General features: G+C 44.1%; 1 protein-coding gene across 2 annotated transcripts in view; it reads right to left on the bottom strand.

The window, feature by feature from the left end:
• The window catches only part of MYOM1 (myomesin 1), a 172,816-nt gene that overhangs the window by 126,228 nt on the left and 22,629 nt on the right, over positions 1-23,959 (bottom strand). For both annotated transcript variants that reach the window (XM_073679112.1, XM_073679111.1), the window contains exons 5-6: positions 7,298-7,455; positions 2,914-3,006 (exon numbers count right to left, since the gene is read on the bottom strand). In XM_073679112.1, coding sequence (XP_073535213.1) covers positions 2,914-3,006; positions 7,298-7,455 — 251 coding nt within the window. The remainder of the gene's footprint in view (positions 1-2,913; positions 3,007-7,297; positions 7,456-23,959) is intronic.

Raw genomic sequence — 23,959 nt, 5'->3', positions numbered from 1 at the left:
AATTCAGTCTTCCCAGCCTGGTGCAGGGCTACAATTTTGTTTCTGTTGTCCTTCGACAGATCTTTGGTCTTCACCATAGTGGAGTTTGGAGTGTGACTGTTTGAGGTTGCGGACAGGTGTCTTTTATACTGATCACAAGTTCAAACAGGTGCCAGTACTACAGGTAATGAGTGGAGGACAGAGGAACCTCTTAAAGAAGAAGTTACAGGTCTGGGAGAGCCAGAAATATACTTGTTTGTAGGTGACCAAATACTTGGTTTTCCACCAAAATTTGAAAAACATTTCTATCCAAATCAGACAATGTGATTTTCAGGATTTGTTTTCTCATTTTGTCTCTCATAGTTGAGGTCTACCTATGATGTCAATTACAGGCCTCTCTCATCTTTTTAAGTAGGAGAACTTGCACAATTGGTGCCTGACTAAATACTTTTTTTCCCCACTGTAACGTCTTATTGTATGGACATTGCTTAGGGGAAGAGCAGACAGGGCATGTACCTTTGGAGACCTGACCACCAGGCCATAATACATCTCTAAAAAAATGTGACAACTGCTATCAAGCATTTGCAACAACTGGCAATTAGTGTTTTACAATGCTCTGGAGGAATTTTGGCCCACTCACCTTGGCAAAACTGTTGTAATTCAGCCACATTGGAGGGTTTCCGAGCATGAACCACCTTTTTAAGGTCATGCCACAGCATCTCAATCGGATTAAGGTCAGGACTTTGACTAGGCCACTCCAAAGTCTTAATTTGTTTTTTCTTAAGCCATTCAGAGGCTGACTTGCTGGTGTGTTTAGGATCATTGTCCTGCTCCATAATCCAAGTGTGCTTCAGCTTCAGGTCACGAACAGATGGCCGGATATTCTCCTTCAAAATATTTTGGTAGACAGCAGAATTCATGGTTCTATTTACCACAGCAAGTCTTCCAGGTCATGAAGCAGCAAAACAGCCCCAAACCATCACACTATCACCACCATATTTTACTGCTGGTATCATATTCCTTTTCTGAAATGCTGCGTTACTTCTACGCCAGATGTAATGGGACATACACCTTCCAAAAAGTTAAACTTTTGTCTCGTCAGCCCACAGAGTATTCTCCTAAAAGTTTTGGCGATCATCAAGATGTTTTCTTGCAAAACAGAGACAAGCCTTTATGTTCTTTTTCCTCAGCAGTGGTTTTAGTCTTGAAACTTTGCCATGCATGACATTTTTACCCAATCTCTCTCTTATGATGAAGTCATGAATACTGACCTTAACTGAAGCAAGTAAGGCCTGCATTTCTTTGGATGTTGTAGTGGGGTCTTTTGTGACCTCTTGGATAAGTCATCGCTGCACTCTTGGAGTAATTTTGGTAGGCAGGCCACTGCTGGGAAGGTTCACCACTGTTCCATGTTTTTGCCATTTGTGGATAATGGCTCTCACTGTGGTTCGCTGGAGTCCCAAATCTTTATAAATAGCTTTATAACCTTTTCCAGACTGATAGATCTCAATTACTTTGTTTCTCATTTGTTTTTAAATGTACTTGAATCGCAGCATGATGTCTAGCATTTGAGGATCTTTTGGTCTACTTCACTTTGTCAGGCAGTTCCTATTTAAGTGATTTCTTGATTGAGAACAGGTGTGGCAGTAATCAGTCCTGTGAGTGGCTAGGAAAATTGAACTCAGCTTCCCAAAAATGTGATAAACCACAGTTAATTTATGTTTTAAGAGGGGGGTGGGGGAAATAACTTTTTCACACTGGGCCCTGTATGTTTGGCTGCTTTAGGACCTGGATGAGTTGGTGTGGTAAATGGAACCATGAATTCTGCTGTCTACCAAAAACTCTTGAAGGAGAATATCTGGCCATCTGTTTGTGACCTCAAGCTGAAGTGCACTTGGGTTGTGCAGCAGGACAACAATCCAAAACACACCAGCAAGTCCACCTCTGAATGTCTTAAGAAAAACAAAATTAAGACTTTGAAGCCTAGTCAAAGTCCTAGTCAAAGTTCTGACTTTAATCCGATTGAGATGCTGTAGCATGACTTTAAAAAAACGGTTTATGCTCGGAAACCCTCTGATGTTGCTGAATTACAACAATTTTGCAAAGATGAGTGGGCCAAAATTCCTGCAGAGCATTGTAAAAGACTCATTGCCAGTTATCGCAAACTCTTAATTGCAGTTGTTGCTAGTAAGGGTGGCCCAACCAGTTATTAGGTTTAGGGGGCAATCACTTTTTCACACAGGGCCCAGCAGGTTTGCATTTTTTTTTCACTTAATAATAAAGACCTTCAGTTAAAAACTGCATTTTGTGTTAACTTGTGTTATCTTTGTCTAATATTTAAATTTGTGTTGTGATCTCAAACATTTAAGTGTGACAAACATGCAAAAGAATAAGAAATCAGGAAGGGGGCAAACACTTTTTCACACCACTGTATGCCAAAGAGAAAATGTCATAGATGGAACCAATATTCTTACAGTTAGTTTAACAAGTGGTGTCACTCAAAAGAACTATTCTCCAAGGTCACAGCAACAAAACTTTCTATACAGAACACATACATAGGAATCATGCCAGCAGTTGATTGGTGGCCTGAACATGTCAACCAGCATGGCATTCTTCCAAGAACAAGCTCCCTTTTGCTTAGTGATAAGCATGTTATGAATGCAATGTGTAACGTAATTATCAAGGAGGTGACCCAAACAGATCCATGGAGCAGAAGCTAAATGGTGGTAATTCCTGATCAGTTATGCTTTGTTGGATACAGGGAAGGTCACAAGTCTGCCATTCACAGCATGCCTGCATTATCCAACAATAGACAATACAGTAGACAATACTATAATAGACATGAAAACCTTCCCATTCAGCTATATTGGAGGCAGTAACATTTATATTATACTGTATACCGTGCTCATCATATAGACAGCGTTCATTACTCACTTAAAGATCTCCAGTGAGTGAAGACCATATCCACTTTCAATTTTGTATTTCTCAGAATGAAATTGGTCATTAATAGGAACATTATTCTTATACCTAGATAGAAAAAAAACATGAAGTATATCAGCCATATCTAACTAAGATCACAGTACAAGTTGTGGGGAGAGAACTGTGGTCCATTTACATTGCAAGATTATCATGAGCGACTAGTGTTCCTATGAACGCTCCATTTACAATAAACTTGCAGACATAGAAAATAGCAAATATACCAATACTGACCCTCCCCACGTCCAGTGCCGCCTCTGCATTGCTGCCCCCATCCTTGTTCACAGGCTACAGTAGTGACATCATGACTACAGTAAATGTGACCACTGCTGCCAATCACTAGAATCAGCGTTCATGAACAGATAAGGCCCACCTACACGAGACGGCTGAGCCCAGTGATAGGTCACATGCTGTAGTTCTCGTGACGGCAACACTGTAGCAACTGTGGAGAGCCGGCACTGGAGCGGGGGTGGGGGAGTATAGCTGTGTTTGCTAGTTTTGCCCGTACACTAAAAAATATTTAAACCTGGAAAACTAATTTAAACAAACATATGGCTGCAGCATATTTAGCACAGCAAAAAAAAACTTTAAAAAAACAATGAAAAAAAAAACACAAAAATGAAATGAAAAATTACCTTGAAAAACATGGTGTTTTTTTCAGGTGGCTGTAAGCCCCCAACACTTAGACTGAGATTACACAACCAATTTGGCTTTAACACATGCCTCATGTCCACATATCACATCCTGCTGCTTATTCGTACTATAATGTAAGTAAATGCTGTAAAGCAGGGTGTAAGAAATCCTAATTTTTTGTTATTCAATAGGTGTCTCATGTTCTCAATCCACATTCACTAACATAATGGAGCGATATAACATCAGCATAATGTTTAGTGAAGCCTTTACTATGTTGTCAGACAGGATGCTAGCCTCGATGGAACATTGATGAGCTGCAGTCAAACAGCGGCCGCTCATTAGTTGCAGCTGGCACATGACAAAATAAGCTAAGGTTACCCTTCAGGAACAGCGGCATCACTAAAATGGTGCTGCGGCGTGAGGTGAGTAAAGATTGTTTTTATTATACATGGATTATTTAGACTGGGGTTGTACTGTAGCATATAATAGAAGATTAAATGGGTTTTCGGGGCTTAATGTATATTTCTGCAACCATTCTATGTGACTGTAGATTGATGAATCCTGGCTGTGTACATTGCACACACTGTATGAATTCCCCTCATTTGCCAGATCAAGTAGACGGGCACATGCCGACCAGATTCTCATCAGCTTCTCTCAATGTTCTGTCTCAATGTTCTATTGTGAGAAGCAGATGAGAATCTAATAAGCACATGACCTCAAATATGCAGATCGCAATGAAGTGACCACTCAATTTATGTCGTAATTGAGGGGAATCCTGACATTGTGCATAATGCACACAGTCAAGATTCACCAATCTGCATTCACATACCGTAGTATGGCTGCAGAAATTTGCCTCAAGGCCTGAAAACATTTTTAACATTTGGGATTGTGAATATGTATTTTGTATACAGAGCAATTGATCAGGGGCTGACACTGAGATCAAAGGGCCCCTGTGCAAGAATTTTGTATGTGTCCCCATCCCTTAAATAACACGTCAGGCAAAAAAACTTTACAGTCCTGCTCATCGTTATTGGCACCAATGAAGTTTAAGTACATAATGTGGAATATCTCCTGAAAAAAATGAATCAAGGGAAACATTTTTTTTGTATAGCGCACTCGTGTTAAATACAAAAGAACAAATGATAAACAATAATTTAAAACAAAAACATTGGGAGAGAAAAATAGAAAAACCTAAAGCTGCTGTGACACTGGTATTGGCACCCTTTACATTAATTTAGTATGGAAACACATTTTGACTTTCCTGTGGTAAATCACAAAAGAGATTCACCTGTGATTAATTGTCAGTGCCCATGTGATATGAATTATCCAATGAATGATGACTTCAGTGTTTTAAAAAGCCACATGAGAGGCCCTGTTCCTTTGTCACAATGGTGAAGACAAAGGAGCTTTCTGAGGAAATCAGAACTGCTATTATTAGCAAAAACAAGACTTCCAAAGGGTGTAAGGCCATCTCCAAAGACCTTGGTATCCCGGTTTCAACAGTGCACAATGTTATTAAGAAATTTGCCAAGCATGGAACCATCAAGAACCTTCCCGGATGGGGGGGGAAGAGGAAAATTGACAAGAGATGTCTTCGAAGGTTGATGCGAATGGTGGAAAAAAACACCACGTCAAACATCCAAAGACCTGAAGGCCAACCCGGAACAGTCTGGGGTCATGTTTTCAACAAGTACCATACGTCGCACACTACACCAAGCAGAGCTTTATGGGTAAAGGCAAAGGAAGAAACCATTGCTGAAGAAAAGACATAAAAATGAACCACTGATCTTTGCCAAAGAGTACCTTGACAAACCACAATCCTTCTGGGAAAATGTGCTGTGGACAGATGAAACAAAAAAAGACCCTTTTGGCAATGCAAAGCAACAGTTTGTTTACAGACGACGCAATGAAGCTTATAAGGGAAAGAACACCTTATCAACAGTTAAGCATGGTGGAGGATCCATAATGCTGTGGGGTTGCTTTGCTGCGTTTGAAACTGGAGGCCTTGACTGTATCACAGGAATCATGAAATCAGATAATTATCAAGAGATTTTAGAGCAAAATGTCCTACCCAGTGTAATAAAACTTGGTTTGAGCCGAATATCATGGGTCCTCAAGCAAGACAATAACCCAAAGCACACATCTAAAAGTACACAGGAATGGTTGAAAAAGAAGAAATGGATTGTTTTAAAATGGCCAGCAATGAGTCCTGACCTCAATCCCATTCAAAATCTTTGGGGTGAGCTGAAATCTGCCATTGGGAAAAAGAACCCTGCAAACATTCAAGAGCTTGAACAAACTGCAAAGGATGAGTGGGAGAAAATTACAGCTGAGAACTTTATAGCTGGCTACAAGAAACGTTTGGAGGCTGTCAATAATGCCAAGGGGTGTACAACCAAGTATTAATTAGGGGTGCCTTCATTCCTGCACATGCTGTTTTGTCTCTTTCTTCTTTGAAATTGCAACATGGAAGTTGAAAAACAATGTTTTATTGTTGTTTTACTTTGGACCACTAATTAAAAATCCAGAGGATATAACTTTGGTACATTTCCATTTATTTCTGAAGATAATGTACAGTCTATGAAAAAAATGAAGGGGTGCCAATAATGGTGAGCAGCACTATATATACACATATGAACAACACAGTACACGCATCAGAAAATCACCGCACACATGTCACACAAGCATTATGCACACATCACAAAAGCACAGTGCACACAAGCACAGGGCACATTTCACACATGTCACACTGCACATGTCACACAACGCTCATGTCTCCCAGCACACGTTCCACTTTTTGTGGCGCACACATCTCACAGCACACACACGTCACAGACATATCTCACATCTTGCAGTGCACACACTACACGTCTCACGGTGCTCACATTAGATTCTCACAATGCACATAATGCACAATTGTGACTGCACAAGCCACATATTGTTAGTAAAGTGTCAGTTCATCTGAAGCACGGTCCATTAAACGACCGCCAATCAGTAAATATTTACCAATAGGCAGTCGGTTAATGCCGCAAGTTGGGTGGTGAAAACGAACCTTTAGGCCATGTTCACATGTTCAGTATTTGTTCAGTATTTTACATCAGTGTTTTTAAGACAAAACCACTTCTGCATTTTTCACCCACTGCTGTTTTGGCTTACAAATACTGATGTAAAATACTGACCAAATGCTGAACGTGGCCTTACGCTAGGTTCACACACATCTGGATATTTTCAACTCTATTAGCACTTGTCTACACAACTGGACACAGCACTTAGGTTTTTCTTACCCTCTGCGCCAATCCAGCCCCTTTATAAATGCAGAGCGTGGTTGTAAACTTTTACATGCTTGTAAAACATGACAGGTACAAAGGAAAACTGCTTTGGTGATACGTGACCTCAAAATCTCTACTAGTGAAATGGTCACATGCGCTACCGCGGATATCGCATGATAACTTTTTAGTATATTTTAAATTCTAATATATGAAGATAGAAAATATTCATTTCATAAACATATATACATCCAGTCATGGATTCTAATCTTTCCTTGTATCTAGCTGAAGAGATGAACCATTGGGAGATATGGCTCTTGTATGGATTTTCACAGCTAAAATTATACAGTTGAATTAAATATAAAACCTCATGGTGATCATAGGTTACCAGCATGGAATAGGGCACACTGTCTCACAGGTCCGTATTGTGAACGTGAACGTACCAGGTGACTCGTGGCTCCGGCCAACCACTCACTGTGCAGTGAAATTTCACGTTTTGTGTCTCCCAAACAGTATGAGAACGAGGCTTGATGATGAAGACAGGGGCATGTAACAGTGTGTCCTCATTTATCTTTTTGTGAAATTCTTCAGTTTCTTCTAGCTGGAAAAAGTAACATTTTTATTGTATGTGACAGGCAAAGACATTGTATGACATATTAATGCATCGAGTGTGAAAAAAAGACACTTCTATTAAAGGGAACCCAGAAAGTCCCCCACTATCCTTGAGTGGCAACATTTTGCACCCCCTATCACATATAAAAGAAGTCTGGAATGATAGATACCGTTTAAAGTCCTGGTAAGTTCTCTACGTTAAAAAAGTCACTTTTACAGCATTGTAAGCCTACAAATTGAAATACAAAATAATTATATGGGATATTTCATTACCTAAGACACTGTTAAAAAGTCAAAAGACAGACTAAAAGACCAAAAGCTATTGCATTTCTTATCATACTCAAGTCACATTGGGGGAATACATTATTTTCAAGGATGAATTCAAGAATGAATCTCAAAAACTAGAACCAACTCAGCAAAAGTAATTGCACTTTTGAATTCAGAACCCTCAAAATACCCTAAATCCATTCAAAAAACCTTGGCACCTCAAAAAAAAAAATTTTTGTAGGCCTGTTTTATGTATATATAGTGGATATCTTTCAATCCTTGGAAAAATACTTCAATAAAAGTTTAAAATAAAACTTTAATAAAGGTCAATAAAGTCAGTTAAAATACAAAATGAAGGCAGGAATCCAAAAGAAAGCTACATAAATCCCACGAACATCATATAAATACAGAAAAACCAAGGTTTGCACACGTAAGTTCCCTAATTAATGTTAATGAGGAGTTGGTTAGTGTGAATCAAAGGAAGGCAGAACTACTAAATTGATTATTTAGGTCTGTATATACTAAAGACTAGACAGTCGCCAAGGCTAGTGCTCTTAACACATCAATTAATATAACATAATTCTAAGAGTACATAAGGAACTAATGTTAGTTATTGCAGTGCCCCTCTTCATGATTTTTATAGACTCTCCAATGATTGATACAGTGCTAAGCAGCTAATGCCAGGAAAATTTGGTGTTTATTTTTGAAAAGTGCTCTAGGTCTTCCTCAGGTATTATAGATAAGTAAGCTTAACATTTATTGTAGGAAAATGGTTAAGGGCTCTTAATGGCTTTTATGTGATTGAAAACAATACAGTAGGATATTGTCAAGTATTAAACACTTCGCACCAGAGCCTGTTTTTGCCTTCGTGACCGGGCCAATTTTTTCAATTCTGACCACTGTCACTTTATGAAGTAATTACTCTGGAACGCTTCAACGGATCCCCCTGATTCTGAGAGATTGTTTTTTCGTGACATATTGTACTTCATGATAGTGGTAAAATTTCTTCGATATCACTTGCGTTTATTTGTGAAAAAATCGAAAATTTGGAAAATTTTGCAATTTTCAAACTTTGAATTTTAATGCCCTTAAATCAGAGAGATATGTCACACAAAATAGTTAATAAATAACATTTCCCACATGTCTACTTTACATCAGCACAATTTTGGAACCAAAATTTTTTTTTCTTAGGGAGCTATAAGGGTTAAAAGTTGACCAGTGATTTCTAATTTTTCCAACAAAATTTACAAAAACATTTTTTTAGGGACCACATCATATTTGAAGTCACTTTGAGGGGTCTTTATGACAGAAAATTCCTAAAGTGACACCATTCTAAAAACTGCACCCCTCAAGGTGCTCAAAACCACATTCAAGAACTTTATTAACTCTTCAGGTGCTTCACAGGAATTTTTGGAATGTGGAAGAAAAAAATTAACATTTAACTTTTTTCACAAAAATGTTACTTTAGACCCATTTTTTTTTATTTTCACAGGGGTAACAGGAAAAAATGGACCACAAAATTTTTTGTGCAATTTCTCTTGAGCGCGCTGATACCCCATATGTGAGGGAAAACCACTGTTTGGGCGCACTGCAGGGTTCGGAAGGGAAGGAGCGCCATTAGACTTTTTGAATGTAAAATTTGTTTGAATAATTAGCAGACGCCATGTTGCGTTTGGGGAGCCCCTGATGTGCCTAAACAGTGGAACCCCCCCACAAGTGACACCATTTTGAAAACTAGACCCCTTAGGGAACTTATCTAGATGTGTGGTGAGCACCTTGAACCCCAAGGTGCTTCACAGAAGTTTATAATATTGAGCTGTAAAAATAAAATTTTCACATTTTTCCCACAAAAACGTTTTTCATCCCTTAATTTTGCATTATCATAAGGGTAATAGGATAAATTGCACCATGAAATTTGTTGTGCAATTTCTCCTGAACACGCTGATACCCCATATGTGGAGGCAAACCACTGTTTGGGCGCACGGCAGGGTTTGAAAGGGAAGGAGCGCCATTTGACTTTTTGAATGTAAAATTTGTTTGAATAATTAGCGGACGCCATGTTGCATTTGGGGAGCCCCTGATGTGCCTAAACAGTGGAAACCCCCCACAAGTGACACCATTTTGGAAACTAGACCCCTTAGGGAACTTATCTAGATGTGTGGTGAGCACCTTGAACCCCAAGGTGCTTCACAGAAGTTTATAATAATGAGCTGTAAAAATAAAATTTTCACATTTTTCCCACAAAAATGTTTTTCATTCCTTAACTTTGCATTATCATAAGGGTAATAGGATAAATTGCACCATGAAATTTGTTGTGCAATTTCTCCTGAACACGCTGATACCCCATATGTGGAGGCAAACCACTGTTTGGGCGCACGGCAGGGTTTGAAAGGGAAGGAGCGCCATTCGACTTTTTGAATGTAAAATTTGTTTGAATAATTAGCGGACGCCATGTTGCATTTGGGGAGCCCCTGATGTGCCTAAACAGTGGAAACCCCCCACAAGTGACACCATTTTGGAAACTAGACCCCTTAGGGAACTTATCTAGATGTGTGGTGAGCACCTTGAACCCCAAGGTGCTTCACAGAAGTTTATAATAATGAGCTGTAAAAATAAAATTTTCACATTTTTCATTTTTCCCACAAAAATGTTTTTCATCCCTTAACTTTGCATTATCATAAGGGTAATAGGATAAATTGCACCATGAAATTTGTTGTGCAATTTCTCCTGAACACGCCGATACCCCATATGTGGAGGCAAACCACTGTTTGGGCGCACGGCAGGGTTTGAAAGGGAAGGAGCGCCATTTTACTTTTTGAATGTAAAATTTGTTTGAATAATTAGCGGACGCCATGTTGCATTTGGGGAGCCCCTGATGTGCCTAAACAGTGGAAACCCCCCACAAGTGACACCATTTTGGAAACTAGACCCCTTAGGGAACTTATCTAGATGTGTGGTGAGCACCTTGAACCCCAAGGTGCTTCACAGAAGTTTATAATATTGAGCTGTAAAAATAAAATTTTCACATTTTTCCCACAAAAACGTTTTTCATCCCTTAATTTTGCATTATCATAAGGGTAATAGGATAAATTGCACCATGAAATTTGTTGTGCAATTTCTCCTGAACACGCCGATACCCCATATGTGGAGGCAAACCACTGTTTGGGTGCACGGCAGGGTTTGAAAGGGAAGGAGCGCCATTTGACTTTTTGAATGTAAAATTTGTTTGAATAATTAGCAGATGCCATGTCGCATTTGGGGAGCCCCTAATGTGCCTAAACAGTGGAAACTCCCCACAAGTGCCACCATTTTGGAAACTAGACCCCTTAGGGAACTTATCTAGATGTGTGGTGAGCACCTTGCACCCCCAGCTGCTTCACAGAAGTTTATAATATTGAGCCATAAAAATAAAATTTTCACATTTTTCCCACAAAAAAATGTTTTTCATTCCCTAATTTTGCATTATCATAAGGGTAACAGGATAAATTGCACCATGAAATTTGTTGTACAATTTCTCCTGAGTACGCCGATACCCCATATGTGGGGGAAAACCACTGCTTTGGTGTACGGCAGAGTTCGGAAGAGAAAGGAGCGCTATGTTGGCTGGGATAGGTTGCAGACACCATGTCACATTTGAAGAGTCGCTGACATGCCGAAACAGCTGAAACCCCCACAAGTGACCCTATTTTGTAAACTACACCTCTCAAGGAATTCATCTAGGGAAGTAGTGAGTATTTTTTAATTTTTAAATTTATTCCATTGGGCAGTGAAAAAAGCATAATTATATTTTTACCACAAAAAAATGTTTTACCCTCAGATTTTACATTTTCACACAGGGCAATGGGTAAAAATGGTGCCGAAATGTGTCACACAATTTCTTCTAAAAGTGGCAATACCCCATATGTGGCTGTATCGTACCGCTCAGCCATACGGCGAGATCTGGGGGGGACGGAGCGCTATTTGACAATTGGAGAACAAATTATTGTAGAATAGGCATTTGGATTTGGGAGCACAACATTTTCTGAATTTCTTTTGGGGGGCAAGGGCCATTTCGCTTTTCCAGAGCCTTTCTGCTACCAGTAACTTGGAAGTCCCTTATATTTTTAACAGATGACGGACCTGAGTGGGGACTAGCTTTTTTTGAGGACTGAGTTGAAGCTTTTATTGGGAACATTTTACGTAACATTTATCCGGCGCTCTAGGCTGAGCACTTACATCGGGGTTTCCATCTAAATTTCCAAGTGATGTAATTCAGATGAAACCCCTGCGGGATCCATTCACTGTAATGAGGCAGCAGAATTACTCTGGACTCCGTCTGGCCTCTGTTTAGCAGTGTCCTTTTTGTCTGAAGTGCACAAAACTGTGGCCAACCCCACTTTTATGCATGCCTAAAACAAATGACACCGTGGGATCACAGGCCAGACGGCATCCACAGTGGCCTATATCTGCCTCATTACAGGGAATCTTCCGTCATGGGTTCCGTCTGAATCACGTATTTCAGAGATTTACATGGAAACTCTGGTGTAAGTGCTCAGCGCAGAGCGCAGGATAAATGTGGGCAGAGCCTTACTGCGATCTTTGGGAGACATAATAAACAAATCAGTAGCAGGTGAAGAATTGGTTTTATTTATTTTTTACGCCGTTCCTCGTGTGATATAACTGATTAGATTACTTTATTCTTCGGGTCGGTGCGATTACAGAGATACCAGATTTATATCGGGTTTTTATGATTGACAGCTGTCACACACTAAGAGACGCTTTTTTTTGTAAAATCTAGTTTTTGCATCGCCATATTTTGAGAGCTATAATTTTTCCATATTTCGGCCGACAGAGTCATGTGACAGCTTGTTTTTTGTGGGACGAGTTGACATTTTTATTGGTACCATTTTTGGGCACGTGACATTTTTTGATCGCTTTCTATTCCGTTTTTTGGGAGGTAAAATTAACAAAAACCAACAATTCAGGAATAGTTTTTTGAGGTTTTTTTTATGCCGTTCTGCGTGTGGTAAAAGTGATCATGCAGCGTTATTCTTCGGGTCAGTACGTTTACAGCGATACTACACTTACTGTATATTTTTTTTATGTTTTGGCGCTTTTACACAATAAAACAATTTTGTAGAAAAAATATTTTTTTTGCATTGCTTTATTCTGAGCGCTATAACTTTTTTTTTTCAGCTGATGGAGCTGTATGGTGGTTTTTTTTTTGCGGAACAAGATGACGTTTTCAGTGGTACCATTTTTATTTCCATTTTGCTTTTTGATCGCATTTTTTTCCACTTTTTGTTTGGCGATATGATGAAAAAGCATATTTTTTTGCTCCGTTTTTTATTTATTTTTATTACGGTGTGCACAGAAGGAGTTAATTAGTGTGACAGTTTTATAGATCGGGTTGTTTCGGACGCGGCGATACCAAATATGTGTACTTTCTTTGGTTCTGCATAAATATACGGATTTATTGGTTTAATATTTTATTTATTTATTTTTATTTATTTTGTGATTTTTTTTAACAGTTTAAAAACATTTTTTTTTACTTTTTTTTTTACATTTTTACTTAGTCCCTGTATGGGACATTAATTTTTATTTTTCTGATCACTGATCTCATGTAATGTAATAGACATGTATTACATTACATGAGATCTTTGCTGTTTCACAGTCAGTGTGTCCTGCCAGGCTTCAGCTGCAGACTGAGCCTGGCAGGACACCATATATGGCAGATCTGGAGGCGGTCATGTGACCTCCAGCTGCCATAGCAACGTCAGGTCCTGGAAGGTATCAGGCGTCGTCGGAGAGGTAAGTAAGACGACCCCTTCTCCTCTGTCTATCTTCTATATGCCGCGATCACTATAGATCGCGGCATATAGAACATAGCAAAGGGTTAACATCATTGGGACCTGATCCAATCAGGTCCCGATGATGTCCCCTGTCAGAGCTGACGCTCTGCACCGGAATCGCAGTGCTTGCAGGACCCTGGGGGTCCTGAGCGCTGCGGGACCACCCACCGTTTTTAAACGTCGGCGCTGCACAGAGCCCAGGCAGCGCCGACGTTTATGTACAGTGGGCGGTCGGGAACCGGTTAAAAGAGGCATGGACTCGCAGAACCAGGACATAATATTACCTCTTTACCAAGCACTAGTGTGACTTTATTTAGAATAGACAGTTCAGTTTGCGGCACCAATTCTTAGAATGCCCTGGAGTTAGAAACAAGAACAAATAAGACCCACAAAACTAAAAAGAGGCACGAAGAGTTTTAATCCAGTTTGATCAACACTCAGAATATTTCCAATTTTAGATAGATGGGTTCTTAGATCGTGTATTGACTGAATACAGATTTTACCTGCGAATTGAGAATTTTGAGAATGAAAGATCAGTCCAAGAGGAGAAAGAAGCATCAATGATCCCCCCTCCCAATATGCCTCTCATCTACTTTCTCTAACCTCCTCATTCGGCCTCTCACAGTTTACTAATTCTCCTACGCATGAAGACGGGAATACTCTGGACCTGGTTTTCTCCCGTCTCTGCTTGCTGCATGAATTTACTAACTCCCCTCTCCCGCTCTCGGACCACAATCTTCTTTGCTTCTCTGTCAAGAACTGTCTCTTCACCTTCAGATCTCCTGCAGTCTCTCTCACCGGTGGTCACCACTCACCTGACTAAAATATTTAACCTCTCTCTTTCTTCAGGTATCTTTCCTTCCTCATTTAAACATGCCATCATAACCCCTTTACTTAAAAAGCCATCCCTGGACAAGAACTGCACTGCTAACTACAGACCTGTCTCTAACCTTCCTTTCATCTCTAAACTCCTGGAACGCTTGGTCCACTCCTGTCTAATCCACTATCTCTCAGATAACTCTCTTCTCGACCCTCTACAATCTGGTTTCCGCTATTTACACTCCACTGAAACTGCCCTCACTAAAGTCTCTAATGATGTACTAACAGCTAAATACAAAGGACATTGCTCCCTGCTGATTCTCCTGGATCTCTCTGCCATATTTGACTCTGTGGGTCACCAGATCCTCCTCACTATGATCCGCTGTATAGGCCTCAAGGAAACAGTTCTCTCCTGGTTCTCCTCCTATCTCTCTGACCGCTCCTTCACTGTATCGTTTGCTGGCTCTTACTCCTCTCCTCATTCCCTTACTATCAGGATTCAGCAGGGCTCAGTCCTAGGCCCCCTCCTCTTCTCTCTATACACTGCCCCTATTGGACAAACAATCAGCAGATTGGGGTTCCAGTATCATCTCTATGCTGACGACACCCAATTATACACTTCTTCCCCAGACATCACCCCTACCCTAATACAAAATACCAAGAATTGTCTGTCTGCTGTCTCTAACATCATGTCCTCCCTCTATCTTAAACTGAATCTCTCCAAAACTGAACTTCTTGTGTTTCTCCCCTCTACTAACCTAACTCTACCTAACATCGAAATTACCTTGGAGGGTTCAACCATAACTCCCAAGCAGCACGCCCGTCATATTCGACACTAACCTTTCCTTTACTCCCTATATCCGATCACTCACTCGCTCTTGTCACCTGCATCTTAAAAACAACTCTAGAATCCGACCTTTTCTCACCTTTGAAACTGCTAAAACTCTTACTGTCGCTCTTATTCACTCTCGTCTGGACTACTGCAACTCCCTTCTGATCGGTCTCGATCTTACCAAAATTTCTCCTCTCCAATCCGTCCTGAATGCGGCAGCCAGGGTCGTATTTCTGTCCACCTGCTTCACCGATGCCTCCATCTTGTGCCAGTCATTACACTGGTTGCCCATTCGCTACAGGGTCCAATATAAACTCATCGCTCTCACCCACAAAGCTCCCCACAGTTCTGCACCACCTTATATCTCCTCTCTCATCTCTATCTATCGCCCTACACGTGTCCTCCATTCTACAAATGACCTAAGACTAACATCCCCCATAATCCGAACCTCGAACCTCTGTCTCCAAGACTTCTCTCGTGCTGCACCAGCTCTCTGGAATGCACTACCCCAGACGATCCGACTGATGCCTAGCCCCCCACATCTTCAAGCGCGCTTTAAAAACCCATCTCTTTAAACAAACCTACCACCTCAACTCAGTAAACTAACTTTCCCCTGTTCCCTTCTTCTAAATATTATTCAGAATCTGCTCCCTACTATTTATCTGTCTCTACACCCTCCATGCACACGATCATGCAGCCTTATATGAAAATCCCTATTTATTATAATTGCTAGACCTGAAATCACAAGCACTTTTCACCTTTTGAGTCCCCCCATTTCCTTGCAGATTGTAAGCTTGCGAGCAGGGACCTCACTCCAAATTTAACTGTTTAAACTGTCTTACCTTGTATTGAATTTATTGTCTGTACATGTCCCCACTTAATTGTAAAGTGCTGCGGAATATGTTGGCGCTATATAAATAAAAATTATTATAATTATTATTAATTATTATAAAGAAGCAGATTTATAGATTGTGAGCCCTTGCGGGCAGGGTCCTCGCTCCTCCTGTACCAGTCGCTGTCACATTGTGTTAAAGATTATTGTAATTGTTGTTGTATTATACCCCTTTTCACATGTAAAGCACCATGGAATAAATGGCACTATAATAATAAATAATAAGAATAATAATTGCTCTGATGAGACATATTACAGTTTGTTATTTCCACCTGTACTATTGATTTATGATATAACAATTAAAACAATGGTTACTTTTTAACCCCTACCCACAACATATGACGTAAACTTACGTCATATGCCAGCTCAGTGACTTTGATGCAGGTGTAGCACCCCGAGGACTCGGCTGCTACAGGGGTATTACACCTCAAACCAGAGGTGTGGTATTCCACTCCCGGGTAAGGATGGAGTGTGGGACTGAGCTCAGATAGCTGCATGCACTACACTCATCCCATTTCCGGGGGACAGAACAACGGTACTCCCACCAAGTAGATGTGCAGGTACGACAGCATCTGTCCCTGGCTGGAGTGGGAGGGGGGGAGGAACATCCCAGTAGTGTAGGGGCAGATAGGGGAGGGGCTCTGGGCATAGAGGTAGGAGCCCATTGGGTGCTAGTCACCTGGGCTCACACAAAGAGGGAGTATATAAGGTGGGCACCATCTAGGAACAGGGTGAGTTCAGGGAGTGAGTTCAGAGAGGAGCTCAGCCAGGAGGGCTGACAGGGAGCTGTGGCTCCGGCTGGGCCCAGCTCCAGGGCCAGGCCTGTAGTGGAGAGGAGGAGGAAGAAAGGCCCAGAGACGCAGGACAAGAGGGAACCCTGAGATCCCACAAGTGAACGGGTGAAGGGTTGGCAGAAAAGGGTACCGGATCCCAAGCTGGCAGAGGCAAGATATCCTTAACCAGGAACCGGAGGTCGTGGTCAAGCTTTGGCACGACCCTCACCACACTCACCAGGAAGGCATACCACGAATAGGGTCAGGAAAGCCAGAGAAGGTTTTACCACCAAGAGGCCCGAGGGAGCCGGACAAAGGTGGGTCCCTGGTGGGAACGGCCAGTAGGAAGGAAGAGAGGGGAGCTCAGGACCACGCTTTGGAACTGCCTGGGGGTTGGCCGAGTCCCACACCTGGTGGACGCAGCACGACTCGGGTGGTCACTCAAGGCCGGAGTGACCGGAGCAACACCTGTGAGTAAAAACCCTGAAACTGCATCACACGTCTCTGAGCTTCCTTGCCGCACCATCACTACCACCATCATCTACACTTGCTGCCCTGAGGCCGTACCCCTCCCGTTGGGGGTTATACCATCTACGCTGCGCAACCATATCACCGGCCTCAGCGGACTGTCCTGCAGCAGCGGCCCTAAAGCTGCATTCAACGGGTGGCGTAGTCGTACAACACCCTACTATTCAAGACACTGCCGTTCAGCTTGACTCCCTGGGCACGGACCGGATCACCGCCACCAGACTACTACCCCCATCTGATCCGGATCCGGGTAAGCTCCCCCGTGCGCGCGATGCCGCGCGACGCAGCAGGCCCAGGGGCGCGTCAACTTTGGCGTAGTCGGCAGGATCTCGTGCCCGCAACTACCGGGTACTGCGTGCCTGAAGAAAAGTTTACATGTACCGTAAGAAGAAGTCTCCCGCCAATTCCAGAGGGTCCCCGCCATCGGACGCCATCTCGGGTCGTTTCCCGCCGTTTGCCCGCCATCTGCAGCCTTTTCCCGCCATCCACGGAGTTTCCCGCCATTAGGAGACGATTCCCGCCATCTGAGACGATTTCCCGCCCTGGCAGAGCGGACGCCATTATGGGCGTGCCAGAGGGTGGCAAGAGACCACCTCCCATCGTGGGCCTGGTCCCAGAAGAGCGCCAAAAGCGGAGACCGCCCCCACCAGCAGGGACTGCAATGATAGAGATGTCCATCAGAGCGAGGGGTCTGCCCCTGGAACTGACAATCACCAAGTGGCCCCGGGACCACCCTCAGTATGGGCGGATCAAGAACAAAAGAGAGAGGATGGGTGCAGCCTGGAGGAGTCTGGAGAGATCGCACCCGGAGATGGAGGGAGAGTCAGGCAGCACCGACCCTGTGGTCAGGAGCCTGTTGCAGGCCGCCACCCCAGAAGGCCTGGTGGAGATCCTGGCACAGCTCCCCAAAGATCGGGAGCATGCACAGACCGCGCTGGAGGGCTTGGCTCGGAAGATGGCCCGAGTGCAGCAAGAAGTGCTGGCCGAGTGGAGCAGAGAAATGGCCCTGCAGGCTGGAACCCGCCAGCAAAGAACGCCACCCGGGACGAGGAGCCTGTCTGCCTCTGAGGATGGTGCAGGAGGGACGAAGGCCGGAGACGACGCCGTGGAAGGAGCTGAAGAGACGGAAGCAGGTAAAGGGGACGTCACCACCCCAAGCCTAGTAGCCGTAAGCCTGCCCCAGCTCCCCGTCGCAGAGCCCGAAATCCCACCGACCGTGCCCGTTACTGCACCGCCACCGCTCCAAACTAGGCCTCAAGCGGCAGGAGCCGCGGCCGCGCCCCCTGTGACGTCACGCGCCTCAATCCAGAGCGCGGCCAAGCAGGAAACGCCACCGGCCTGGTCGCAAGGCCGAGTACCCCCGGGCGCCGCCGTTTCCACAGTGCCCTTCACCTTTAGAGTGCCACCGGCCTGGTCGAAAGGCCTGGTGAATCCGGGCGCCGTTGCCCCTATCGCGCCCTCAACCTCCACAGTGCTGCCCCTAGGCGAAGACCTATTTGCGCAACACACTTGCGCGGATGGGCAGCCCTTTGAGTGGCCACCGGAATACATCAGTCCCCGATTCCGGAAGGAATGGCCCCTGTGTGAGCCCCTGATTCCGGCTCCGGCGCCCGCCAAGATCACCCCACTCCCGCTGGAGGAGGCGCAGTTCGCATGGGACCCCACCGGTGAAAACCTCATGGGGTTCACCCAAGAGACCCGGGCGGCCGCAGCCCAGCGTGCGGAGTGCTGCCGACAACAACTAGAGGTCTTCAACAAAGAACGGCGAGAGAGGCGGGTCCGCGAGGAGCGGCTGCAGGTCCAAAGTGCGGAGCAGAAAAGCCGGACCCGACGAAACCCCCGTGCGGCCCACGGTCCCCGCGCCACCGGGACTGTAATAAAATTTCAAATGGAGCACGGCTGGGGCTTTATCAGGGATCACAGAACCCCCGGCGACGTCTTTGTTACCCGCAGGGATGTCGAGTCCCACCTGCCAGAGGGACACCGTGGACGTGACCTTTACCTGGGTGACGAGGTCACCTTCACCCGGCATCAGTGTGCAAAAGGACCATACGCCCTTCATGTGCACCGGCTGACGGAGGAAGAGCTGCGGTATGAGGAGGAACAAGAGGACCCGGACGGGTCTGAAGACTACCCTCAGGAGAAGACAAGGAGAGGACACCGCTGCTGAAGGGAAGTAGCATAAACTGAAACTGTATATAGTTACCCGTAGGGGTACTTGACATGCTGCTAATCAGAATGCGGTCCCCGTTGGGACTAGTGTGAACTGTTACCTGTGTGTGTCCCTATCCCTAATCAGGCTGAGGACTGTGAGCAGCCATTCCCCTATTCCCCACTGGCCAAGGACTGAGTGCGGCCATACCCTGTAAATAGTTGCGCTTCCTAAAGCGCCCCCTTCTGGTTTTATAAAGAACTGTTTTTCTACCAGTGACTGTTGCACTTTACCCGGTCACAAGTTGCACCGTGGCCGGAGGAACAAGAATGCTTTATATGGAAAAGTTTTATATCAAAAGTTTATGCTGCTAAGATAGTAATCTAAAAAGTTACCTGTAATGTTATATCTTCTGATGATGTTTTACATGTTAGTGTATATTTTAAAAGTTTGTATGTTTTGGTATGTTTTATTCTTTTCCAGCCCGAGGACGTGCTGTGATTTACCAGGGGGGAATGTAGCACCCCGAGGACTCGGCTGCTACAGGGGTATTACACCTCAAACCAGAGGTGTGGTATTCCACTCCCGGGTAAGGATGGAGTGTGGGACTGAGCTCAGATAGCTGCATGCACTACACTCATCCCATTTCCGGGGGACAGAACAACGGTACTCCCACCAAGTAGATGTGCAGGTACGACAGCGTCTGTCCCTGGCTGGAGTGGGAGGGGGGGAGGAACATCCCAGTAGTGTAGGGGCAGATAGGGGAGGGGCTCTGGGCATAGAGGTAGGAGCCCATTGGGTGCTAGTCACCTGGGCTCACACATAGAGGGAGTATATAAGGTGGGCACCATCTAGGAACAGGGTGAGTTCAGGGAGTGAGTTCAGAGAGGAGCTCAGCCAGGAGGGCTGACAGGGAGCTGTGGCTCCGGCTGGGCCCAGCTCCAGGGCCAGGCCTGTAGTGGAGAGGAGGAGGAAGAAAGGCCCAGAGACGCAGGACAAGAGGGAACCCTGAGATCCCACAAGTGAACGGGTGAAGGGTTGGCAGAAAAGGGTACCGGATCCCAAGCTGGCAGAGGCAAGATATCCTTAACCAGGAACCGGAGGTCGTGGTCAAGCTTTGGCACGACCCTCACCACACTCACCAGGAAGGCATACCACGAATAGGGTCAGGAAAGCCAGAGAAGGTTTTACCACCAAGAGGCCCGAGGGAGCCGGACAAAGGTGGGTCCCTGGTGGGAACGGCCAGTAGGAAGGAAGAGAGGGGAGCTCAGGACCACGCTCTGGAACTGCCTGGGGGTTGGCCGAGTCCCACACCTGGTGGACGCAGCACGACTCGGGTGGTCACTCAAGGCCGGAGTGACCGGAGCAACACCTGTGAGTAAAAACCCTGAAACTGCATCACACGTCTCTGAGCTTCCTTGCCGCACCATCACTACCATCATCATCTACACTTGCTGCCCTGAGGCCGTACCCCTCCCGTTGGGGGTTATACCATCTACGCTGCGCAACCATATCACCGGCCTCAGCGGACTGTCCTGCAGCAGCGGCCCTAAAGCTGCATTCAACGGGTGGCGTAGTCGTACAACACCCTACTATTCAAGACACTGCCGTTCAGCTTGACTCCCTGGGCACGGACCGGATCACCGCCACGAGACTACTACCCCCATCTGATCCGGATCCGGGTAAGCTCCCCCGTGCGCGCGATGCCGCGCGACGCAGCAGGCCCAGGGGCGCGTCACAGGCACATGACAGTTGATTTAATCAGTGATCATGTATGTGCCTGTAATAGCCGGGGGTGGAAAGGAGCTCTGCCTGCGGCTGTTAACCTGTTAAATCCTGCTGTCAATCTCTGACAGCGGCATTTAACAAGCGTCGATAGGGAGACGTGTCGCTCTATACTCCCATGGGTGTGCCCGTGACGTGATCGCGGGGCGACGATGGATTGTTATGACAGCCGACGATCTGCTGTAGACCCCCGTGCCTGTCATTACAATCCTCCTGTGAAAGCCAGACCGTGGCTGGCGTTCATAAGAGATCGTGATTTTAGCAATGCATAGCAGTGCTGATGCCCTACTATGTATAACACAAGTGATCAGATAGAAAAAAAAGTTTTTAAAATGATGAAGAAAAAGTTCAAAATCACCCCCTTTTTGCCCCATTAAAAATAAAATAATTAAAAAAATGCACAAATTTGGCATCATTGTGTTTCCAAATGTCTGTTCCATCAAAATCTAAAATAAATTAATCCAATTGGTAAATGGTGTGAAGAAAAAAAAATCTAAATGCCAGACTTACGTATTTTTGGCGCTGCAACATTGCAATAAGAGGCGATCAAAGCATCATATCTCCCCTGAAATGGTATCAATAAAAACATCAGCTCAGGGGACAAATAATAAGCCATTATTCAGCCCCAGATCAAGAAAAATGAAAACGTTACAGGTCTTGGAAAATGGAGACACAAGCAAAAAAAAATGTTCTTACAAATTTCCAAATTTGTTTTCACCACTTACCATAAATAAAATAACAACTATACATGTTTGGTATCTGCGTACTCGTACTGACCTGGGGAATCACATTGTTCTGAATCTGCTCAGTGCCGCAGTTAGACCCATGCTGCCAGGAGAAAATGAACTTTATTCCTCCCGGCAGCGTTCGGGTGTCAGTCACTGGGGTGGCGCCGGCGCAGGTTCAGTCACCGCTCTGTGTATAGAGAGCTTCAGCTGTAACCGCACTCCCCGCACTGACTGATAGCAGCTCGGCATTAGGGTCAGCTGTGTTTTTTTTTTACTGAGCGTAAACTGACCTGCAAAAACAAAGTAATCATAAGATTAGTGTCAGCTCACCCACTACTTTATATCCGTTGCCCGGAGAAAGCTGCAATGCTGCAGTGGAAACATCGAGGAAGGAGAAAATCCAGCATCGCTATTCATTGCTATGAATAAAGACGCACAGTCTGAAATGCGTTTGCGATATTTATGTGTAATTGTGACCTGGATTACTCCATTTTTTAACATTTTTTCAATAAATATATTGCTTTTATACTATCCGGATGCTAGATTTTCTCCTTTCTTCCTAAACTGACCTGCGGTGCACGTTTCAGTTCTGCAACATGTTAATTTCTCCTGCAGGTACGTTGAGTTTTGTGTGAAGATTTTTTCCATAGAATTGCATTAGATGAGGAAAATACGCAGGTAAAAAATGCACATGCGTTTTTAGTGCGTTTCTGAAGCAGAAACTCACCAAAAATGCATGTAATATGCACATGACTGCATCAATAAAGTTTTGTTAAAGCCAAATACCAGGAAGTATCACGTACAAAGCAGCTTTATGGCTGCGTGCCCACTATACGTTTTTCAAGCGTTTTTGCCGCGGAATTTCCATGTGCCCCATGGTCCCCAATGATAATCCGCATGTGCTGTGCACATGCTGCGGAAGTTTCTGCTGCGAATTATCATTGCGGAAAAATACGCAGCATGTCCATTAATTTTGCGGACATGCAGCGTAACTGCCGCCATTGACTTGTATTGAAACGCATAATATCCGTGTCAGTACATTTTCACATACGGATATTATGCGATTCTATGTACGGATGGTACCCGGGTTTGGAGAAGAGAAGACTCTCCTCCAGACCCGGGTACCATAGTATCTGTTAAAAAGAGAATAAAATAAAAAAGAAAGATTATACTTACCTTCCGATGGCCCCCCGTCTCCTCAGCGATGCGTCCGGTCTGTTGTATGGGTCGCGGTGGTGTGAAAGGACCTGCCATGACGTAATTTAGTCATGAAACAGGTCACGCGACCGCTGACGTAGGCAGTCGTGTGACCTGTCACATGACTAAATGACGTCATGGCAGGTCCTTTCACACCACCGCGAGTCATACAACAGGCCGGACGGAGCAGAGAAAATACCGTGGGCCATCGGAAGGTAAGTATAATGTTTATTTTTTATTTTTTACCATTCTTATTCTTCTTTTTTTTTTTAACTATTACTTGGTCACACTACATAAATCCATGCTGTTTGCATGGATTTATATAGTGTGACCAAGTTGTCAAGCACTTTCCAAGTGATGCTAAAATCGCTTGGAAAAGCGCTTGATAACCCGCATGCAGAAATTCATGCAAAAACGCTTGACAAATGCTTCTACCTGGCAGGAAAAACGCATGTAAAATCCGCATGCGTTTTTCCTGCCAGGGAGAAGCGGAAAAAATCTGCAGCATTTCTGCATCGTGGGCACATAGCCTATCAGAGTCAAAAACGCGATAAAAAAACATGTAAAAAAAACGCACACAAAAATGCAATGAAAAAACAAAAGTAACCTAATTTATATAATAGGTGCAGAAAACAAAAACTTCCTAAAAGCTCATCATGGGAATGTGGCCTTAGGCTTTCTTCCTACTA

Source organism: Phyllobates terribilis, unplaced genomic scaffold (genome assembly GCF_046119375.1).
Source record: "Phyllobates terribilis strain yellow unplaced genomic scaffold, ASM4611937v1 Scaffold_4__5_contigs__length_816908805, whole genome shotgun sequence".
Classification (NCBI taxonomy): Eukaryota; Metazoa; Chordata; class Amphibia; order Anura; family Dendrobatidae; genus Phyllobates; species Phyllobates terribilis.
The sequence above is the reverse complement of the archived record's forward strand: the minus strand, read 5'-3'. Positions and strand labels throughout refer to the sequence as shown.